At 47.9% G+C, this 18,817-nt stretch overlaps 1 protein-coding gene and 1 long non-coding RNA gene across 15 annotated transcripts in view; one reads left to right on the forward strand and one right to left on the reverse strand.

Moving 5' to 3' along the window:
* Positions 1-1,835: 1,835 nt before the first annotated feature.
* On the forward strand, positions 1,836-15,190 carry LOC140254649 (uncharacterized). 2 transcript variants are annotated; one of them, XR_011904280.1, is made up of 7 exons: positions 1,836-2,059; positions 3,988-4,129; positions 6,625-6,775; positions 8,426-8,640; positions 10,994-11,076; positions 11,937-12,096; positions 15,063-15,190. It is a non-coding gene; the product is annotated as an uncharacterized lncRNA (long non-coding RNA). The 2 variants fall into 2 exon arrangements; XR_011904281.1 differs by lacking the exon at positions 6,625-6,775.
* Positions 14,078-18,817, reverse strand: part of COL6A3 (collagen type VI alpha 3 chain) — a 52,950-nt gene continuing 48,210 nt past the window's right edge. For 9 of the 13 annotated variants that reach the window (XM_072341415.1, XM_072341413.1, XM_072341411.1 and 6 more), the window contains 4 exons: positions 18,357-18,536; positions 18,191-18,244; positions 15,001-15,171; positions 14,078-14,845 (listed from right to left, as the gene is read on the reverse strand). In XM_072341415.1, coding sequence (XP_072197516.1) covers positions 14,805-14,845; positions 15,001-15,171; positions 18,191-18,244; positions 18,357-18,536 — 446 coding nt within the window. In that variant the 3' untranslated portion in view covers positions 14,078-14,804. The remainder of the gene's footprint in view (positions 14,846-15,000; positions 15,172-18,190; positions 18,245-18,356; positions 18,537-18,817) is intronic. The other 4 variants (XM_072341403.1, XM_072341407.1, XM_072341406.1 and 1 more) reach the window with 4 other exon arrangements.

The following is an 18,817-nucleotide window of genomic DNA, read 5'->3' on the forward strand; positions in this document are numbered from 1 at the left end:
GTTCAATTGCTGGGAAGCCCAAATTTCATCTGCCCATGCTCCATGGCAGACTTCATTCCAGCACTGCAGCAGAAACTGGTTCTAGTGGTGTCAGCTGCCAAAACAGAATTTCTGCTTTAAAAACAAGAGAGGCATTTGATGGGATTTTCTTTTACTTTGCTTTCTCCTTCTTTTCTTTCAAGAATAGGAAAGTTAAGAATGAAAAGCATTGTGGTCACTATGATAATGAAGCTGCCCTGCTTTACGAAAGGACGCAGGTCTGGAATCTGCCTCAGTGATCCTTGGGATCACCTTGTGGGTTTCTACTATGTGCTCGAATCTTAAGTTTTGTAGAGCTGGATGTTCCTTTGATTTATGGAGAAAGTCCCACTTGGTAGATATCTTGCCTGGGGCAAATTCCTCCTTTTTCTGTGCCTCTCTAGCTCGTTTGCTCTGAGCTGGGTTTTAGCCCATCAACTAGCTTTGGATTTGGTTGTTTTCATTTCTGTCTTCCTTGGAACAGGAGGGATGTAAACCATGACTAAACTTTTCTGGTGTTAGCGCCAGCACAATCATGTGAGAAGTTCGGAGGCCGAAGAAAATGCTGGAGAGTTACATCTGAAAAGAGAGATTTACAGCTTCTTACACATCAAGCTGTAGATGACGAGGAGTGACCTAAAGCAAAATTCAGGCAAATGCCATTCCTCCTCGGCAGGCAGAAAAAACACCCACCCAGCGCTTTCTCTTACTGGACAAAAGTAGCAGTAGTGTGGCTTTCAGAATGGAGAATTAGATGGCTTACACTGTGATGGCTTCAAAATTTGGGCTGAAGATTCAATCTGTAGATACCATCGTACACATATATGTTTTAAAAGTACAGCAGTTACGTGCATTTTTCAGAATGGATGTTACTCACTAGAAGCACTGGCAGTGGTTGTCTTCCTTTGTAGTAGTTAACAAGGGCATGCTCCAGAGCTGCTGGTGAAGCTCATTTCCTGATTGTGCTTCCCCCATTGAAGCCTTGGGCACCACTTTATTCTTGTTATGTGATTTTCTTTTCCTTCCTGCACTGGGAAGGTGGAGTCAGAATTTGTGGGGCAGTACTGGTGTACCCAGAGCTGATAGGGAAACCTACATGCTAGACGCTGGTGGAGCAAAGAGATCACTTTGCTCCCAGTCCATCACTAAGCGTCAGTGCTTGCACCTCTGTGATGGACGTAGTCCAGCTGCAAGGCTACATAATAAGCACTGCATGCCCATGCTTGCAGGTAAGTAACACGCTGGTAGCCTTTCTAGGACTGAGCTCTTCCAAATTGCTTTGGAGGTGTCCAGAGGAATGTGTTGTGCATGCTAGCAGCACTGGGCTGTGTTCTGCCACCTGTTGTCTGTGCTCTCTGCCTTTTCTTTGGATTTTCCTACAAACAAATGAAAGGTTTGTGAAATTGCTTCCACATTCTACCAGTTCACACCTCTGCTTCTTCAGAGGCTTGGCTCCAGCAGGGCTCGGCTCAGGCCATAGCGAATGCTGTGGAATGCTCCTAGCTTTGCTAAAAGAATTGGGCTGGTGAGGGATCACACGTGACTTTATTGAGTCTTAATTCAAGCATGTCCCAAATGGGGATATAGAAAACCCATGTCACCCCACAAGCCCTGCCTTGCTGGATGACTTACTCTGTACTACGTGGATAGAAGAGGGCTTGCCTTGTTCCCCTTACACTGCTGTGTACTGGATGCTCATACCCATGAGCGCATAACAGCAGGAATCAGCTTGTAAGACTGAAAGTTTCTTGTAAAAATGTAAGAATGTAAGTAAAGAAACAGGTTTCTTTTTGTACTTTTTTTCTCTTCTTAGACCATGTGGGTCCAAGCGGAGGTGCAGAGCTACGTGGAGAGTGGATAATTTGAGTTTTGGACACAGAGCATCACGGGTGGTGACTTGGCCAGCTGTGTGCTTAGGTCAGCGTAGACTTGGACACCTTACTTTTTTCTCTTTGCCTTCTCCTTTTGTACCCCTGAGCAGAAGAGGACCAAGCCTCTGTCACCCATCCGGCACAAACTGGGAAGCACATCCAAAAAGCATGTGAGTACCTTGTTATCATCTTCACTTGATGAGATGAACTGATAACAGCTGTAAAAGAAAGGCATCTCCAGAGGGAGGCTTGCAGCCAGCAAGTAAATCAAAAGCGCACCTAACTTTTTCCCTCCCACTTGTGCCAGTGTTTGATTTGGCAAACTGTGCTCATTTTCAGAGCGTTAAGGAACTGAATTAAATAATTGAATCTTTTACTTCACTAATGTTGTTCCCTGGTCTGCTGCCAGGCTCGTACTGGGAGAGGGAGCAGCCACTGCTTGAAGCAGCAGATATACTCAGTATGCAGTTAGCTGACTGGGCTGATCACATGTCCCCTGACCTCCCCGAGGCTGGGGGTCCTCCCAGAGCACCCCTATAGGCTGGGCAGCCTGCTCTGTAGGAGATGTCCCTGCCCATGGCCACGGTTGGGATTGGTGAGCTTTGGAATCCCTTCTGCCCTAAACCATTCCATAGTACTATGATTCTATAACGAACAATTAATGTAGGGTGTGGTTTACCCTTTTGCATCCCCTCATGCCCCCAGCACCCCATGTTCCTGTCCAAACTTACACACTGTAGGACCTGTAGGAAACACAGCTGCTCCCACAGGCACAGGTCTCTCCGCTTCCCAACCACATCCATGTTGTTGCCTCCTGTCCACCTGCCAGCTCATCACTCAGAGAGCTTTTCTTCCTCCCTGGGAGACAGCAGGTTCAGCCTGAGGGCAGGTTTTTGCTTAGGAAGGATCACATATCACCATGTGCCTCTGCAAAAAGGCTCTTTAGCAAAATCACAGCCACCAAGTTGTGTGGTATATGTAGGCTTTCACTGGTTGTTTTCTTTTTTTTTCCTTATTTAAGCTGTATCATAGAAAATCTTTTTTCTCCTGTCCTGAGGTGTAGGGGCTGTTTATAACAGAATCCTGGTTTCCAGCTCTGAACTGGTTCCCTTCATGCGGGGAAGATTTTTCCAGTGCATCCCAGCAGCATGGGGCTACCAGCCAGTTCTGCACCCCATTGGCCGCCAGGAAAGTCAGGCTCTCATGCCTGGATTTTATTTGCTGTGAAATATCGCCCGAGCCTTTCTGCTGAAAAATGAGAGGGAAAACAGCCAAATGACCAAGCTTTTGAGGACACATTTTCAGCCCGGTGCTCAACCTTGTGCTGCTGGGAGGAAAGCAAAACGTTTCACTGTGGCTCTCCCCATTGCTAAGTCCCCAGGGGGGATCCCCAGGGAATCAGAGGGGACAAAGCCAAAGCAAAGCCTGGGGCCTCTCTTTTCTGTGCTCCACGTGGGCAACATGAAGCATCCACATGTGCAGCTCAGGGAGCATGGGATGCATGACCAGGGCTGTGCTTTGTTAATGTGTGACCAAAGGTTTGGTGGCAGTGACAGTTCATTAATGCAGCAATGAAACCCAGTCTGTGCTCATGTCTAGCTACGTGTTTCCCTGTCTACCGAGGAAAGCAGGACCCCAGGAGGCCTGAAGTGTGCTGTGCTGAGTAGGTACATAAACAGCCATTGTATGACTTAGATTTCCCTTAATTAACATTATATGTCACCCCACATGTCTCCAGCAATGACTAAAGTCTGACTTGACAGTGCTGGCTTTCTGTAAGCACAGGCAGGCGGTCTCTGTTGCAAGAAGGTGTTTGGCGCTTCTGTGAAACATGAACAACCTCATGGCATGGCAAAGCTTCCTGCAGAGTCTGGTGTACATGAAGTAAGGGAAAAAGCTGATAACTGGAGGAAATTACTAGAAGTTCTGCCTGAGATCGGTTGGTCGCTATCCTTGAGTTTCTGGAAAATAACATCCACGGGCTGAGGGGGTTTATTATATATATATATGTGTATATATATACATATATATATACATACAGGAATGGATATTTTGTTTACTATGTAGAGAGTTTAATATATATATATTATATACCCAGCAGCTGGGATGCAGCAAGCTCACAACGAGGAAAAGCAGAAAGAAGAATGACCCCATGCCACTGTTACAAACAGCTTCCTGAGAGCAGCTTGCGGCCAGGAAAACCGCTGGATGAAGTCCTTCGGAGGAGGAGAAAGTCCAGGGTAACGTGGTTTATTTTGTGTCTTTCCAAAGAATAGACCATGTGAGCTGGAGGCTGCCCTGGAAAAGGTGCATCCCTTGAATGTCAGTGGGGTGCAGGCAGGGAGGGTCTCACCCCTAGTGATTTATGGTGGAGCTGAATCCCTCTGGGGTTCCATTGGAGTCCCATAGAGGAGGTTTCTCATTGTTTGCACACCTGAAACTGCCCTGGCAGCTGGTAGCTCTGGAAGGATGCAGTGAGACTTTGTGCAGTTGGCTTCAGAAGGGGTCTTAAAATATTTTCCATTTGAAAACAGAGTTGTTCCTCCTCTTCCCTCCCCACCCATCCCACTCTGATTCAGCAGATCCTTGCTGGCCTGTGCTCAAAACCATCCCTCTGTAGCTGAAATCCATTTTGGTTGACCTTGGTGGGGTTTAAATGCTGCCTTGTTAGCCTCCAGGGTCTCTGTGAGTAAGTCAACCCTGTTCAACCATTGCCAAAACACTTCTGTAGGGACAGAAGCAAAACAGAATACAAAGCTCCCAGCGTTGCACCAATCAATTGTATTGGTGAAAGCTGCTTGTGGCATGCTGGTTCCCATTTAAAAAAACATTTTACATCTCTTCTACTCCTTGCCAACAGCCAGGTCCTCTCTGGACAGGGAGATAAGGACCACTGGTGGCTATCACCAGATGAATCATAGAATGGCCTGGGTTGAAAAGGACCACAAAAATCATCCAGTTTCATTCCCCATGCTATGTGTAGGGTTGCCAACTACCAGACCGGGTTGCCCAGAGCCACATCCAGTCTGGCCTTGGATGCATCCAGGTCTGGCCTTTGTCCTTCTGGACCCCAAAACTCAGATTGAATCTGACTCACAGAGCATTGGCTGTGGTTGGAGCTGGAGGGATTTTCCAGCTGTTGCAATTCTTCTTGTTGGGCTGCAGGAGGTTTAAGAGGTGCTCAGCCTCTCTTTCCTCCCAAGCATTCTTCTTGGCTTTCCTAAGGTAAAGACCACACCATAACGCAAAGCTCCCCCACTGCAACTGAATGAGCCTTGCTGCTATTTTCCACTCAGCCTGGGACCCTCCTCCTGAAACGCCACACCAACACAGGCACAGGAGTTTCTCCTCCCTTCCAGAATGAAAGCAAACCAGAGAGTTTTCTCACTCTTTTTTCTAGTTTGCCCTTGATATTGAGGAGGGATAAACTATTCTTAAATTCATATGAGAGCACAAAGGTGATGCTTCCCTGGGCCACACTACCTGGTGCTCCTTGTTACAAGGATTAGGTTTGTGTTTTTAATAGGAAATATGTGCTGGAGTAGTAAACCTGAGTCAGAGCAAGCTTCTGCCTGCAGCCCATTTCCAGCAGCTTTTCAAATTGTTTTACGTGTCTCTGGCGGCTGGGCTGCTACCATCCCTGCACTGATTGCAAACAGGCCGATAGCTTGGGCGCCCGTCTCCTTCCCCACTCGCTGGCTCTGCTCATACATCATGCTTCTCATTCCTCAGCTCTTCCAAAGTGCATCGGCTCCACTCCCTGCCCCGTGTTTCCACGCTCCCAGCCCTTCTTGTGGATGTCCTGCCCTGACCTTTCAGGGTTTGGCTGCTCCTGGCACCAGCACGGATGCAGCAGTGCTGGTGATGAGGTGCCTGGGAAGCAGAGTTTTACCTTCAGTGTGGGTGATGAGCTGCAATGTTTGGGTTTCCCTGCTGGACCCCTTGGCTGTGCTGAGGAGTAGAAAGGGTATCTGCTGCAGAAAGACAGAGAGCTAGCTCTGCATTCCCGTACCAAAGGGGCTGGGTGCCCCATTTTGAGGAGCATCTCTGCAGCACGCCTCCAGTTCCCACGCTAATGAGAAACAGCTTGAAGTGTGCCTAAGCCTTGCTTGCTTTTCTCACATTTACAAAAGATTAGCAGGGCTTGGTTCATCTCAGAACCTCCCAGCAAGCCATCAGGAGGGAGAGCCCGTTACCCATGCTGCCTCATTAATAAAATCACTTCCAGAAACTGCAGTGCAGGCGGGCTGGCCATTGCCACATAAGGGTTTGATTTTCTTGGTCATCCCATGTTGGCATCACTGATACCACCTGAGTGGTTTACTGCTTCTGGCCATGCACCCCAGCTCTATCACATGAGCTGTCTTCCACAAGGACAAATACGGTTCTGTGCCATAGATGTCTTGGCTATTCTCAGAGGTTAAGAGACAGGTTAAGAGACCTTGCCAGTGACCTGTGCCACATCCAGATGAGGAATACTGGACCCTCTGCGGGGTTCCGTAGAATCACGTGAGTTGGAATGGATCTTTAAAGGCCATCTGGTCCAACTCCCCTGCAATGAAAAGGGACACCCACAGCTCCATCAGGTGCTCAGAGCCCTGTCTAGCTTGGCCTTGAATGTCTCTAGTGCTGTCCACATGGCAAATGTCTCCATGTAGTGTCCCGCATTCTGTGTGAGCCCAGCGTAGATCACAGTTATGTTAAATCTGTTAACCATGTTCTCCTTTATTTCCAGTATGCCTGGACCTCGGAGCAAGAAAAATAGCAGTGAAGGAATCAGTAGGATCTACGTAATGTATCTTAAGCCAAGAGCTTTGTGACAAAAGCACCTTTCCCAGAGCTAGAAATGTTCTTACCTGATGCACAGTTTGCCATATCTGCTGTGTGTAAGTTACCTCCAATTTCTCCTACAAGTAGTATGGTATTGGTTTTCATCCCTTGCTCTATGAGCGTGTGCTGCAGTTGTATTCCCCTGCAAACCTCATGATTAGCAAAGGCATGCTTGAAATCCCAAAGGGTGACCCTTGGCTCTGTACCTACACCTACAAACATCAAACACACACAGGGTTCGAAGCACATCATATGATTCAGCAGAGCTTGTCTGAACTGAAGCAACAGTGATTTTCCCTCAGTTCCTGGGGAAGTTTTCTGGCAGGCTGTTTTGCTAACCTACCTCAGTGGTCTTTCCCCCAATCCCCATTTTGTCCTCTTTCTTAGTCACTGTAGCCTCATCTAGAGTTGTTCTCAGGCTTCTTTCCTTCTTTCCTCCCTTTCCAGCCCTCCTATCCCCCGTGCTGCCTTCCCCTTCTCTTCCCTCCCACTCCAGGCTGGCTGTGCCCCAGCGATGAGCTAAGGCTGCTCGCTGCCGGGTCCCGGATCTGCGGGGGAGGCAGCACGACGCCGGCTGGGGCTCAGCCTGGGGGTGCTGGGGCTGTGGGGCAGCCGCGTGGGGCTGGAGCCACTGGGTGGATGGGGTGGGGTGGGATAGTGCTGGGGGGAGCCTGGGGGCTCAAAACAGCTCCAGTTTGCAGAGCCTGCTTTGCAGACACACTCCTTTGTTGGCTGTCTTTTGGCTTTGTGAGCAAATGTCCCTTTGCAAACAGATGTCCCTTAGCAAGTACCTTCTCTTCAACAAAAATAGATTAAATGTATATATATATGTATATATATAAAATTAAGCTCAGGTCAGCAAGCAAGCAAATAATAATAATAATGAGGAACTACACAGCTTTTGGTTTTTGTCAGTTAACCAAAATAGCCAGCGCTGCTCTGAGCTCCTGGGTACCAAGGTCTGGCGTGGACCCAAAGGGATGGCAGCAGAGGATGGGAGTCCAACAGTCTGTAGAAGTGCAGAGCATCTTACAGGAGCAAAAGGACTGGCAAGAATGAAGTGTTTGCAGGGGACAGGATACTGAGAGGGCTGTGGTTGTTCAGATTGGAGAAAAGAAGGCTTCAGGGAGACCTGATAGTGTCCTTCCAGTATGTTAAGGGGGGCTATAAGAAAGAAGGGGACAGACACTTCAGCAGGGTTTCTGGTGACAGGAGAAGGGGAAATACTTTCAAACTGAAAGAGGAGAGATTTGTGTTGGATATAAGGAAGGTGTTTTCTTTAACTGTAAGAGTAGTGAAGCACTGGCACAGGTTGTCCAGAGAGGTGGTGGATGTCCCATTCCTGGAGACATTCAAGGTCAGGCTGGATGGGGCTCTGAGCACCTGATGGAGCTGTAGGTGTCCCTGTTCATTGCAGGAGAGTTGGACTGGATAACGTCTGTTCCAACTCAGTTCTATGATTCGACATAGACAACAGTTGAACAACCTCTGGGATCCGGGCTTACTGCTCTCTTGGCTGCCATCACTCACATCCATGCCTGTATCCATCGTCCTGTGAAGTCAGCTGCTCAACAGGCTTGACAACCTCTCTTTTATATTTAAATCCTAAGTTTTTCTTGTCCCTGTTGATAGCTCCCCAGATTTGTTATTGTTCCTGGGGAATGTGACCAGTGACAAGCCTTGGATTGCTGTCTCTCTTGGCACAGGTATCTGAAGGCATTTACGAGTGGCTTTCCAGCACTTGAAAGTATCAGTGGGGCTTTGATTTTCATCCCGCCGTCCTATAACATCCCAGCGACAGACAATTTCCCGCTTGCTGCAACCATTTCATCTTGCAGGAAATGCCAAACTCCAGATCTCTCACACAGATAGGAACCATTTATCTCAGAAAGAGGGATGCTGCAGTGGCACAGCTGCCCAGGTAGGTGTTGGGTTCACTGTCTCTGGAGGTGTTCCATAACCATGGGGGTGTGGGCAGTAGGCACGGTGGGGTGGGCTGGATTTGGTCTGGGTGATCTGAGAGGACTTTTCTAATCTGAATGATTCTATGATGCCTCCAAAAAAGCAACCTCCTGTGCTGTCTCAAAGTGCTGGGAGCGCTTGGAAGTCTTAGTGCAAATGATTGATGGAGTGCTGTTTGCATTTCATGCACTACAGACTGCACTGCTGCAGCTTACCTTAGTGCTCAATAGCAGCTCACTGCACAATGCTGTTTGGTGGCGTGCCCTCATTTTCCCAGTTCCGTGGGCTGCTAGTGACATTCCCAGGGCTTTCCAGCTGGGAAATAGCAGCCATCTCCGCAGAGAGCCTGATGTCACAAGATTTTTCGGCCTGATTTCCAGAGCAGTGGTCTGGATGTGCTTCAAACTCCTGACTGCTTTTTCCAACCAGCCTTGTTGCTTGGGATATTTCTTTTTTTTTTTTCCTGGGCTCTCCCTTCCCCAGCGCTCACACACTCACAGAGCAATTGGTGTCCCTCCATAGGCACGTCTTTTAAAAAATGCAGAGATTTCCTGAGCAGGGTGCAGTGGAAATTCCTGGGATTGCTGGTGCAGACGGACACGTAGTTAGCTGAGTCTGAGAGGGAGCAGCTCAGGAGATGGGTTTTCTGCGGAAGCAAATCCTTTCTGCTCATCTTTTCCGGTCTACATCTATGGGAGCAACGCTCTTCCCACCTACACCTCTCTCTGAATGTAGTGTGTTCCTTGGGTTCCACATTGCCCTGAACCTCTCCTTGTGGTTTGGGCTTTGCACAGGGATCAGAGTGGCTTAAAACTCCTCGCATCCTGCAGTGTTAGCACCACAACCTTATTTGCCAAGTCTGGCGATGGGACAGGGAGCAGAGATTGCCAACAACAGCCCCACTCGTGGTAGTGAGTGCCACTGCCAGGGGCTGGCTGTCAAAAGGATTTGCAAGAGGGGATGTTCTCAGCCCTGTTTTTACGTGACCACTAGCAGCAGTTCTGCAGTGGAACACAGCTGTAGGACAATGGATGGGGCTGACCAGAACACGGCGCGCTCTTTCGCAATGAGCTTGGCTCTGGGCTACGTGAAAAATGTCCTTAATTTATTTTATTTTATTTTTTTCTAATTTCTTTTTCCCCCAAAAAAAGAAGGAAAGGAGCTTTTTGCAGAAGGGAGGCAGGTGGAAACCAGGTGCCGTTTTCAATATGCTGCTTCCTGGTGGTGCCAAAATGAGCGAGGCAGGTCTTAAACTGGGAGCGATGGTTGAGGAGCCAAATGGGCCAGGGGTGCTCTGGAAATGAGAAGGCTCTGAATATCTCAAGTGATAGGAAAGTGATTAGTAGAGACAGTGTTGGGCAGGTTGGAAGCAGTGTACTGAGAGTGGGAAGTAGCCCCACGTCAGGCTCTTCATCCTGGGGTAACCTCAGTGCCCTTCCCCAAGCTGTAGCCAGTACCATGCCTGGCATCCTTGCTCATTTATGTTATACCACTGTGGAGGAAACTGAAATGCCTCAGAGACATGGTGAGGGGTTCTTCTTGGTAAAACCTTTGTGCTATTTGCTGCTTTTAAGCATCTGAAGTCAGGCTTAAGTGCAAAGAAAGGGTGCTCCTAAGGGAGCACCTTTGAAGCTGTTCCTCTGCCTTTCCCCCATGTCTTGTTTGCCAGTTTCACTCTGAGAGACAAATAACGAGTAAGAATTGCTGCAAAAATACCTCTCTTAGAACACTGATCATCATTTACTTAGAAATTGCCCCTGCTATGAAACCTGCCAGGTTTCCAAGGAAAAATGTGCAAGTAATGAGCAAGCGTATTTAACGTGCCTTTCCAAATGGCCCTTGTTTTAACTTTTGCTTGCTCCACTGTAAGCAATAACGCTTTCATCCCAGATTTGCACATACTGCAATTGAACTCTCAGTAAGTATGGGCATGCTCCAAGGGCTGGGAGAAGCAGCAAGCTTGCGGGGCTGCAATGGGATGCTGGAGAGTGGCAGCAGTCTACTTATTTGAAAATCAGGCTGTTCCGTGCCCTCTGCGAAGTTGCAGTCAATTGAATGCAGTGCTAATTGTTTTTTTCATTAACCTCCAATGCAACCTCCCCATCTGCAGAATTAATCACCACTGGAAAACTAGACTAATATTTCAGAAATAACAAACTGCTGCCTTCCTCCCTAGCAACTTCTTTGTGGCCTTTCAGATTTGTATGTCCACTCCAGTTCACTGGCCGTGCTCAAACTGGAAGATACCATGCATAGACGGTATGATTTATATTGCTTACTTACATGCTGAAGCTATTCATATCTTATTTCAGGAGCGATAATGTATTTGGCCTGTACTTTCCTGCAATGGAGATCTTCATGTCTTGGACTGTGCCCTGAACAAGCTGACCTAGCTGTAAGTGTCCCTGTTCACTGCTTGGGAGGTGAACTAGATGGCCTTTGAAAGGGTCCCTTCCAATTCATTCAATTCTATGATTCTATATCCACCAGCAGTACAGGGCTGCCTCCAGAACCTGCTTCTCCTTCCACTCACCCTTCCTCAGCCCTGCTCCCCAGGACACTAGAGTGATAGATATGCCTATGTGCAAATCTTCAGACTCTAATCTTCCAGGGTTTCATCTTTGTGATACAGGATTTTAATGGAGTAACAGAATGAGGTCATCACAGCCGGCTGCACTTTTATTTCAGCGTGGTCGCTATAGCAGCCAATGTCAAAACAAAACATATAGTTCACCAAAGCAAAGTTTCCTGGCTGATGGTGTTCATTTTTCTTTATGAGCTGACTTTGGAAGACAGCGAAGCAGCAGCCAATGGAAACTCAAATGTCTTTCTCTCTCCCCTGTCTGCTTCTCTGTCTCTGCAACGATTGAGATAAAGGTTAGACATCTGTTTCAGATCTGCTCTGCTTAAGTGAAGGAAAGACCTGCTCCCGCCGTCTCATAAATCACCCTGCTGCTGGAGCATGGTCCCAACTAATTGCCATTTACCCCATGACATACAGCTCAGCCCTGGGCACTGCTGCTCGGAGGGCTGAGCCTCCTGCCTGCTGACTCCTGCCATTTTGTGAGCACTCCCCACCTGCTCTGCAGCTGGCTGTCGCCTACACAAGTGAGGGGTGATCATAGAATCATGGAATCACCGAGGTTGGAAAAGACCTCTAAGAGCATCCAGTCCAACCATTCACATACCACCATTATTTCCCTACTAAGCCGTGTCCCTTTTTATAATACCTAAATGTTTCTTGCCTGCCTCCAGGCTTGATGACTCCACCACCTCCCTGCGACAGAGGGACAAAAGGAGAAGGATGGACAGACACCTACCCAACGGCTACTCCAGAAGCCAGCGCAGGAAGAGGATGGAAGACAGGACAAACACGGGCAGCTCGTGCAAGAACAGCTATATTAGAATTGAGTTTGTAAGTAAAATAAAATAGCAAATGCAGAGTTTAGAGGAGTGTTTTGTTTCCTCCTGGAAGCACAAGGGCAGAGGTAGGGAAGGCCAGCAACGTTCCTGCAGGGCAGCATCTAGCAGCACGCCTGCGCTGATCAAGGCGGGACACGGATCTGTGCCAAGCTATTTTTACTTCTGCTCCAGTCCTGCAGCCACGCTGGCAGATGTGCTCCCAGCTGCAGATGACTTCCATGTGTAACCCCGCACTGGCCAAGGGCCCAGGGCGTAGCGTGCTTCCTTAAAAGGCCCAGGAGAGCAAAGCGATTCCCAGTCCCAGGGGCGAGTGGCCATGGGGGCCCCAGGCCGCCCACTGCACTTGGGAAAGCCCAGGCTGCATGACATAGGGTCACTGTGATGGGGAAAGAGGGGTGGGAAGGATGATTCACGGGTCGTTGTAACCCACCTAACCCTCTGTGCTCCCACCTGAAAGGAGAGGCTGTGGAGGAGGCAACTTGTAGGAGCATGGGATGGGTCCAGTTTGCAAGGCTTATGACCCCTGAAAAAGGGTGCTTTCTGCATGCCCCTGTGCACGCTGGAATGAATGCAGGGCAGACTGCTCTGCCCTCCAGGCAGCTCCAGCTGAGTGCAGACGTTATGAGAAACAACTATATTAATAAGTGCAATAAAAAGTCAATTCCCTGTTCCCTCGTTCTCTAATGGAGAACGATGGGCTCATGGATGGTTCCCAAGCGTGACTGTGAGGGCTCAGCTCATGCCCAGCTGAAGCAGCATCCCCAGCAATAGCTGGGTACTGATGGGAAATGTCATGAGCTGGGCTGCTCTGTGAGCTGAGAACAGCATAGGAGCACCTACAGATGTGAATCCTTTTGGGGAAAAAGACTGGGGCAGATCTCAGTCCTATGTGTTTTCTTTGCCACAAAGTCTGCACTCCTAAAAACATCAAGGTGAGCCTCCTGGACTTAGGGGCAGCATTGAACAGGGAACTGGAGGTGTCCTTCCAGCTCTATTTAGCCTTGTAAGTGCCTTAGCTCCTCTGCTTGGCTGTGGGAAGCATTGCCAAGTTCCCTTTGAGCTGAGGCTCACTGAGATGTGGGACCCCATCCTGGCCCTAAGAGGTGCTGTGTGGAGGCAGGAGTTGGGCTCAGTGATCCTTATGGATCCCTTCCAACTTGTGAAGCATCTCATTTAATGAGAACCTCATAGCACTGATTGCTCCACTGGGCTGTGGTAGCAAAGGGCAACCTGGCAGTGGAAAGAGCAAATCCTGAGCTGGTAATTGCATCACGATGCCCTTTTTTCTTCATTATCCATACAGGGTGTGTCACGCTCATTGCAGCCTCAGTAATGTTAAGTGAAAGCATAGGGCATGAAGCAGCAAGTGCAATGCAAGCTGCAGGGAGCAAGCAGGGAAAGGGCAGGAGAATGGGGCCAAAGCTGACCAGAGAGTACAGACAGATGTACATGGCACTCTGAGTCACCAGGAGCTGAAGCCAAGGCAGTCAGCTGTCTTGTCCCAGTTCCATATGGTTATAAGAGGAGGGCTCCTCCTTGTCTATCTCTCCAGGAACCTCTCATCTGATTTGTGCTGCTTTTGCCAGGTTTTGCAGAACATTTTCTGGATTAGCTTCAAATGACCAAGCTGGCTTTGGAGGATCCACCTTCCCACCACGTTGGTGGTTGTTTTGCCTGACTGGTATTTCTGGGTATTCACCTACTTCATGCTTTTGATGGGGCTCTCAGTGATGTCCCCTTGTATGTCTATACTACAACCTCCCTCCCTCTTAAAGCAATTGGGATCAGCAAACCCAGATCACTCAACCGATGCCCATCACGACGTTTACAAACAGAGGGACAAAAACATGAGTTTCTCAAAACCTCCATTAGACTTTATTTAAAAGTTCTTTGTATAGACTTCCTGACACAGAATCCACAAGAAAAATAAAATCCCCCCCCCCCCCTCACCCACCAGCCCACCTCACCCCAAATTGCTTTGCTTTGTGTTTTATAAAACATACAAGATGAGAAGAATGCCGGAGACATTCTACACCACAATTTAACAATTCATTAACTGAGGCCTTGGTCCCAGCAGTGCATTTGCATTTGGAAACCTTGCTTCCTTTTCCTTGCTCGTTTGGTTGGCCACATATGTTACAAATGCATATGAGAGATGTAGTTTGAAAATCTGATCCAGCAAAAGGAGAAAAACAAAAAGGAAGAACGGAACATGGAATGGCTTATTTATCAGCATTAGCTACTCCCTTACACAAAGGCCTTCCACGTGCAGTTATGCTCAGATATGAAAATGATAAAAGCAAGCATGTAACAGTTGCAGTGAAATTATTATGATGATTTTTATTTATTTTTATTGCTAATTTTTCTGCTGCCTTAGATAGGCAGGCTGATGGAATCGGAAAGAGAGGGTAATTTAGAGACGTGTTCAGACACAATAACAATCTGCAATCAGGTAAATATTTTGTAATGTTGAAGCTATACAATATATCCCGGACACACGTAGCACTCAGTCCACAAACAGTTTAGCACCATATTGATAGGTCATGCAGCAAAACCTTTTCTTTAAGGTTTGCTTCGGAAGTTAAAAGCATGAAATAGTACAGTGCAAGGTCGTCTATACCCTTAGCTTCTATTGGGGTAAGGTGGCAACGGTGGATGCTCCTGGCTGTCTCAGAGGTATGTGTTGGCAGGTTGTTGGCTCTATGTTCCTATCGTCGTCACCACGCCAGGGCTGATGTTACCTGAAGAAGTTTGATGGAGAAGGGGAAGATACATGAGGTTACTGAGCAGGATGCTGAGGGAGGGCAGGTGCTGCTGGTGACCTTGCTACAAAGCCCATACCACCCTCAGTCCACTTGCGGACCCAGCACTTTTTTGCCCATATCTGGGTGCTTACCAGGGCTGCAGGCTTTCTCACATTCTTTCTGTGTGTTGAATCTGTTCTCGTTGCCTCCACAGCCGCCGTACCAGAACCTGGCACAGCTCTTGGTCTTCAGGTCATAATGCCATTTGAGCACAAAGTTCCTGCAGGTCCCCTCCTCCTTCTGCAGCAGGCAGATGTCCATGACTGCAAAGAAAAGCAGGAAGAGGAAGCGTCAGCTACAGGTTTGGGGTGCCTGAGAAGATGCCAGCCCTGTTCTTCAAGCCATCAGCTGTGTTGCTGTGTGCATCCATGGTGCGATGCTGGAGTAAAGGCAGAGAGAAGGACGTGTGCCACGTGGCAACAATCGTCTGCAGATCCCTTCGATTTCTTGGAAGTAAGTTGGTGGGTGTCAGATCTGGGTCTTAAGGGAAGAACCATTTTTGCCATCATTTTCCCAAAAACATAAACAGAGTATACCAGCCATGAGTGGCCAGGAAATCTACCTCCTGAAGTTGTCTTGTGATAATCTCGTACCTTGTAAGATACACTATAGATGGGGTGCTAGAAACTGAGCTGCAATGTCCTACCAGAAAGAGTTCCCAGATATCCACAAGGAGGATAGAGAAGAATATAGAAATAAAGGGTGAATTAATGGAAGGGTATACTTGCAAGCAAGTTTTTGGGGGGAGTTTGATGGTAGAAAATGCGTGCTAAATCCTTTCAAAATGTTCATGGGAAGAAGGATGCAGAGTATTATCCCTGAAATCCTGACTAGAAAGTAGGTCTGGCAGCAAATCCTAGAAAATAAGAAAGTGCTGGTGGCAGGTTTGCTTGAAAGGAAATTGCGGCTGGTGCTGGCAGCTGCACAGAGCACAGGAATGCTGCAGCCAGCGGGACAGGGAAAGGGAGAAATCAGTGTCGGGGACCCCATGCCCATCAGACCCCAGGGATGGGCAGGACCCTGCCTAAACTTTCCCTGTCCTCTCCTTCTAATTGCCTTTTCTCTTTGTGTGCTGCAGGCATGGAGCTGAGCAGGTCACTGCCTGACCTTGCATGGGTCAAACCAAGCAGAGGTTTGCTGGCTGGTTTGAAGTGTGAGCTGGGAATGCATCCTTCTGAGAGAGAAGCGTTGGAAGGGACTCTCTCCTTCACAGTTTGCTTTGCTGTGATCTAAAAGCAGCTTGTTGAAGTAAGATTTCTTTCTAAATCTCTGCTTTTCCTAGGAATTTGAAATCAATATTTGAACTTCCAATTCAGCTTTGTTATCAGGCTCTTCCAGCCAAAAGCTTCCCCATCCCTTTGGCAAGGTTTTTTCTTTTTCTATTTATTCTGCTAAAAGCCCTTCTCCCTTCCGGCCTGCCTTCCAAACTGCAAACACCGGAATGACTCTGCTCCAAACCCTGTGCACCCTTTCATGAATCCAGCCAGCCATCACTCAGCCCGTAGGAGGGATTCTGTATTTTCTCCTTCAGCACATGGACAAAGCATCACTGCTTCTTCACCCCATCATACTCTTTGATGGCAGCAGGAGCTTTCAGGATCAACTAATGGATGGGGAAATTCAACGGCAGTGTTGGAGGCAGATCTGATTTCATTGCTGGCTTCAGGAAGGCTGCTGTGCTGCGTTAGATGAAGATTCCCTTCAAGAGTGACCTTCCAACCTTCCATTCACCAGCTCTGGTATTCATACTGTGTGGGCTGGTGCTGCCCTCCAGGCTCAGAGCACTATGGGATGCCATCATACCCCATCTTTCAATTGTTCCATCCGAAAGACAGGATGGCATTTGGTCTGAGACCTCCCCCTGCCAAAAAAAAACCACCCAGCCTTATCCACATCTTTTGAAGAGCTAAGGAGCTCAAATGCGCTTTAAGTGCCATCTGGTTCCATCATGTTCAAATGATGGGGGTTGCCACCATCAGCAGGGTATTTAATTCATCCCATAGAGAAAATGCATCTAAGCCTTAGGTTCACATTTTATTTATATATATATTTATATATGTATATATATGTGCATATATATATATATATACCTATAAATTGCAATAATGAAAGGGTAGCCAAGCACTGATTCCAAGGAGGGGTGGGTGCGGAACACACCCAAAGAGCCCTAGGATTTGGGAAACTGAGGCTTTTTCTCAGTGTTGCACCTGGCTCTGGTCTTTGCTATGAGCTGGACCAAGAGCCTGACCCAATGCCCAGTATCTTAAAAGCTCGGTTTCTTTTTCACAGCATACTGTGTTGCAGAAAACAAAAAGGGAAAGAAAGCGATGAATAGAGCAGAGGACCCTCACGGGGTGGGCAGATACATGAGTGTCCCTCCAGGGCCCCTTCATTGCTTTTCTTGACTATCTGCCCAGGGCAGAACGGTGCCAAGTTCATGAAATATCAATTTAAGCTGAACAACAGTTGCTGGAAACATCATCAAGGCATGTGATGATGATAGGAAGGGGAGGGGCTTTAGGATGGGGTTAGCAGGAACACATGTTGCTCTAGAGAACTACCCACCAGCAAGGCTTCCCCGCTCCATGAGGCTGAAATCCTGCTCCCAACTCAAGCCATTAGTTTCTTCACAAGCCCCCAAACTCAGTCTCGGAGCTCTACTTTGCTTCTAGCTTTCTCCCCTTTCTTCCCCAAAAGATTGTGAGAAGGGGAGGCTGCCATGATGGAAAGGCTTTTGGGGCTCAGGTTCCCATCCCACCCCACTGCTTTGCCAGCACAGGTGACTGCAAGTCCCTGCTTTCTTCCCAGATCCTTGAAAGCAAGGGGCTGAGAAGTACCCTGAGTGAAGGAGCTCGTTACCACTTTCCTGCAGGCCTCTTCATCAGCTTTCAGACCTGTGCCACAATTTTCCTTGCAAAGTATTTCTGCACCCCAACAAAGGCACACTGATGAACGATGGCATTGCTTAGACATGCAGTGATAACAAAAGATGCTTTAGGATTACGCTGCTGCACACTTCTTACAATATCTAGCCCGTTTTTGTGTGAGCTATGGCTTGCACTTGGGTCGTGCAACCACAGCTCCTGCTGGGGTGAGACAAGGCATGCAGGTGACTTGCTCATGCAAAGCAGATGGTAGGGCATGGCCATGTCAGGGAGCAAATGCAAACCAAGGTGCTTCTGCTGGTGATCTCACAATGGGCAAACATGGATGCATGCCATGAAATGGTGAATGTGAATGATGGATGTGCTTTATTTTATGGTTAATTTTTCAGTGTGTTACCTGGTGATAATCTTTTCTCAAGGGGTGGCTGCTGCATGGCTTTCTCAGCTGCTGCTGGAGGAAAAAGTGTGTTGGTTTGGTGTTTAAAGGATGTTTTCTCTCTGATCCAAAAGTTATTTGAAACACCAATAAAAAGTGAAAGGATTAAGCCCCGGGTGGTACTTACATGGTTTCAAGCATTTGCTATTGCACTCAGCTTCGGTCTCAAATCTATTGGCATTACCACCGCAGCCACCATACCAACCCTGGCTGCAGATCTTGTGTTTGTAGTCAAAGAACCACACAACCTGATAGTCCTTGCACTGCATGCCCATGTCAAAGTCCAGCAAGCAAGGGTCTGCCAAATCTGCATATCAAAAGGTGCAAAGGTTAAATGATTCTAGAAGGGTTAAAAGCTGAAAAAAAGGAAAGAGATTCAGGAAAAGGAAAAAGTAAAATAAAACAAACCCAAAGCATTTAAACTCATCCAAAGCCAAGAGAGTTGGATCAGACCATGCAGGTGGGTCATACTTCTGCTGGGGTTGTTTCCTCATCACTCCATTTCTGTTCCCCCTTCTCTCCCCCTCCCTTCACACAGTTCTCCCATGTCCATTTCCAAAGGTCTTTACCTTAGCAGTAACTTCTGTT

The sequence above is a fragment of the Excalfactoria chinensis genome, chromosome 7 (assembly GCF_039878825.1).
Source record: "Excalfactoria chinensis isolate bCotChi1 chromosome 7, bCotChi1.hap2, whole genome shotgun sequence".
In the NCBI taxonomy this organism is placed as follows: Eukaryota; Metazoa; Chordata; class Aves; order Galliformes; family Phasianidae; genus Excalfactoria; species Excalfactoria chinensis.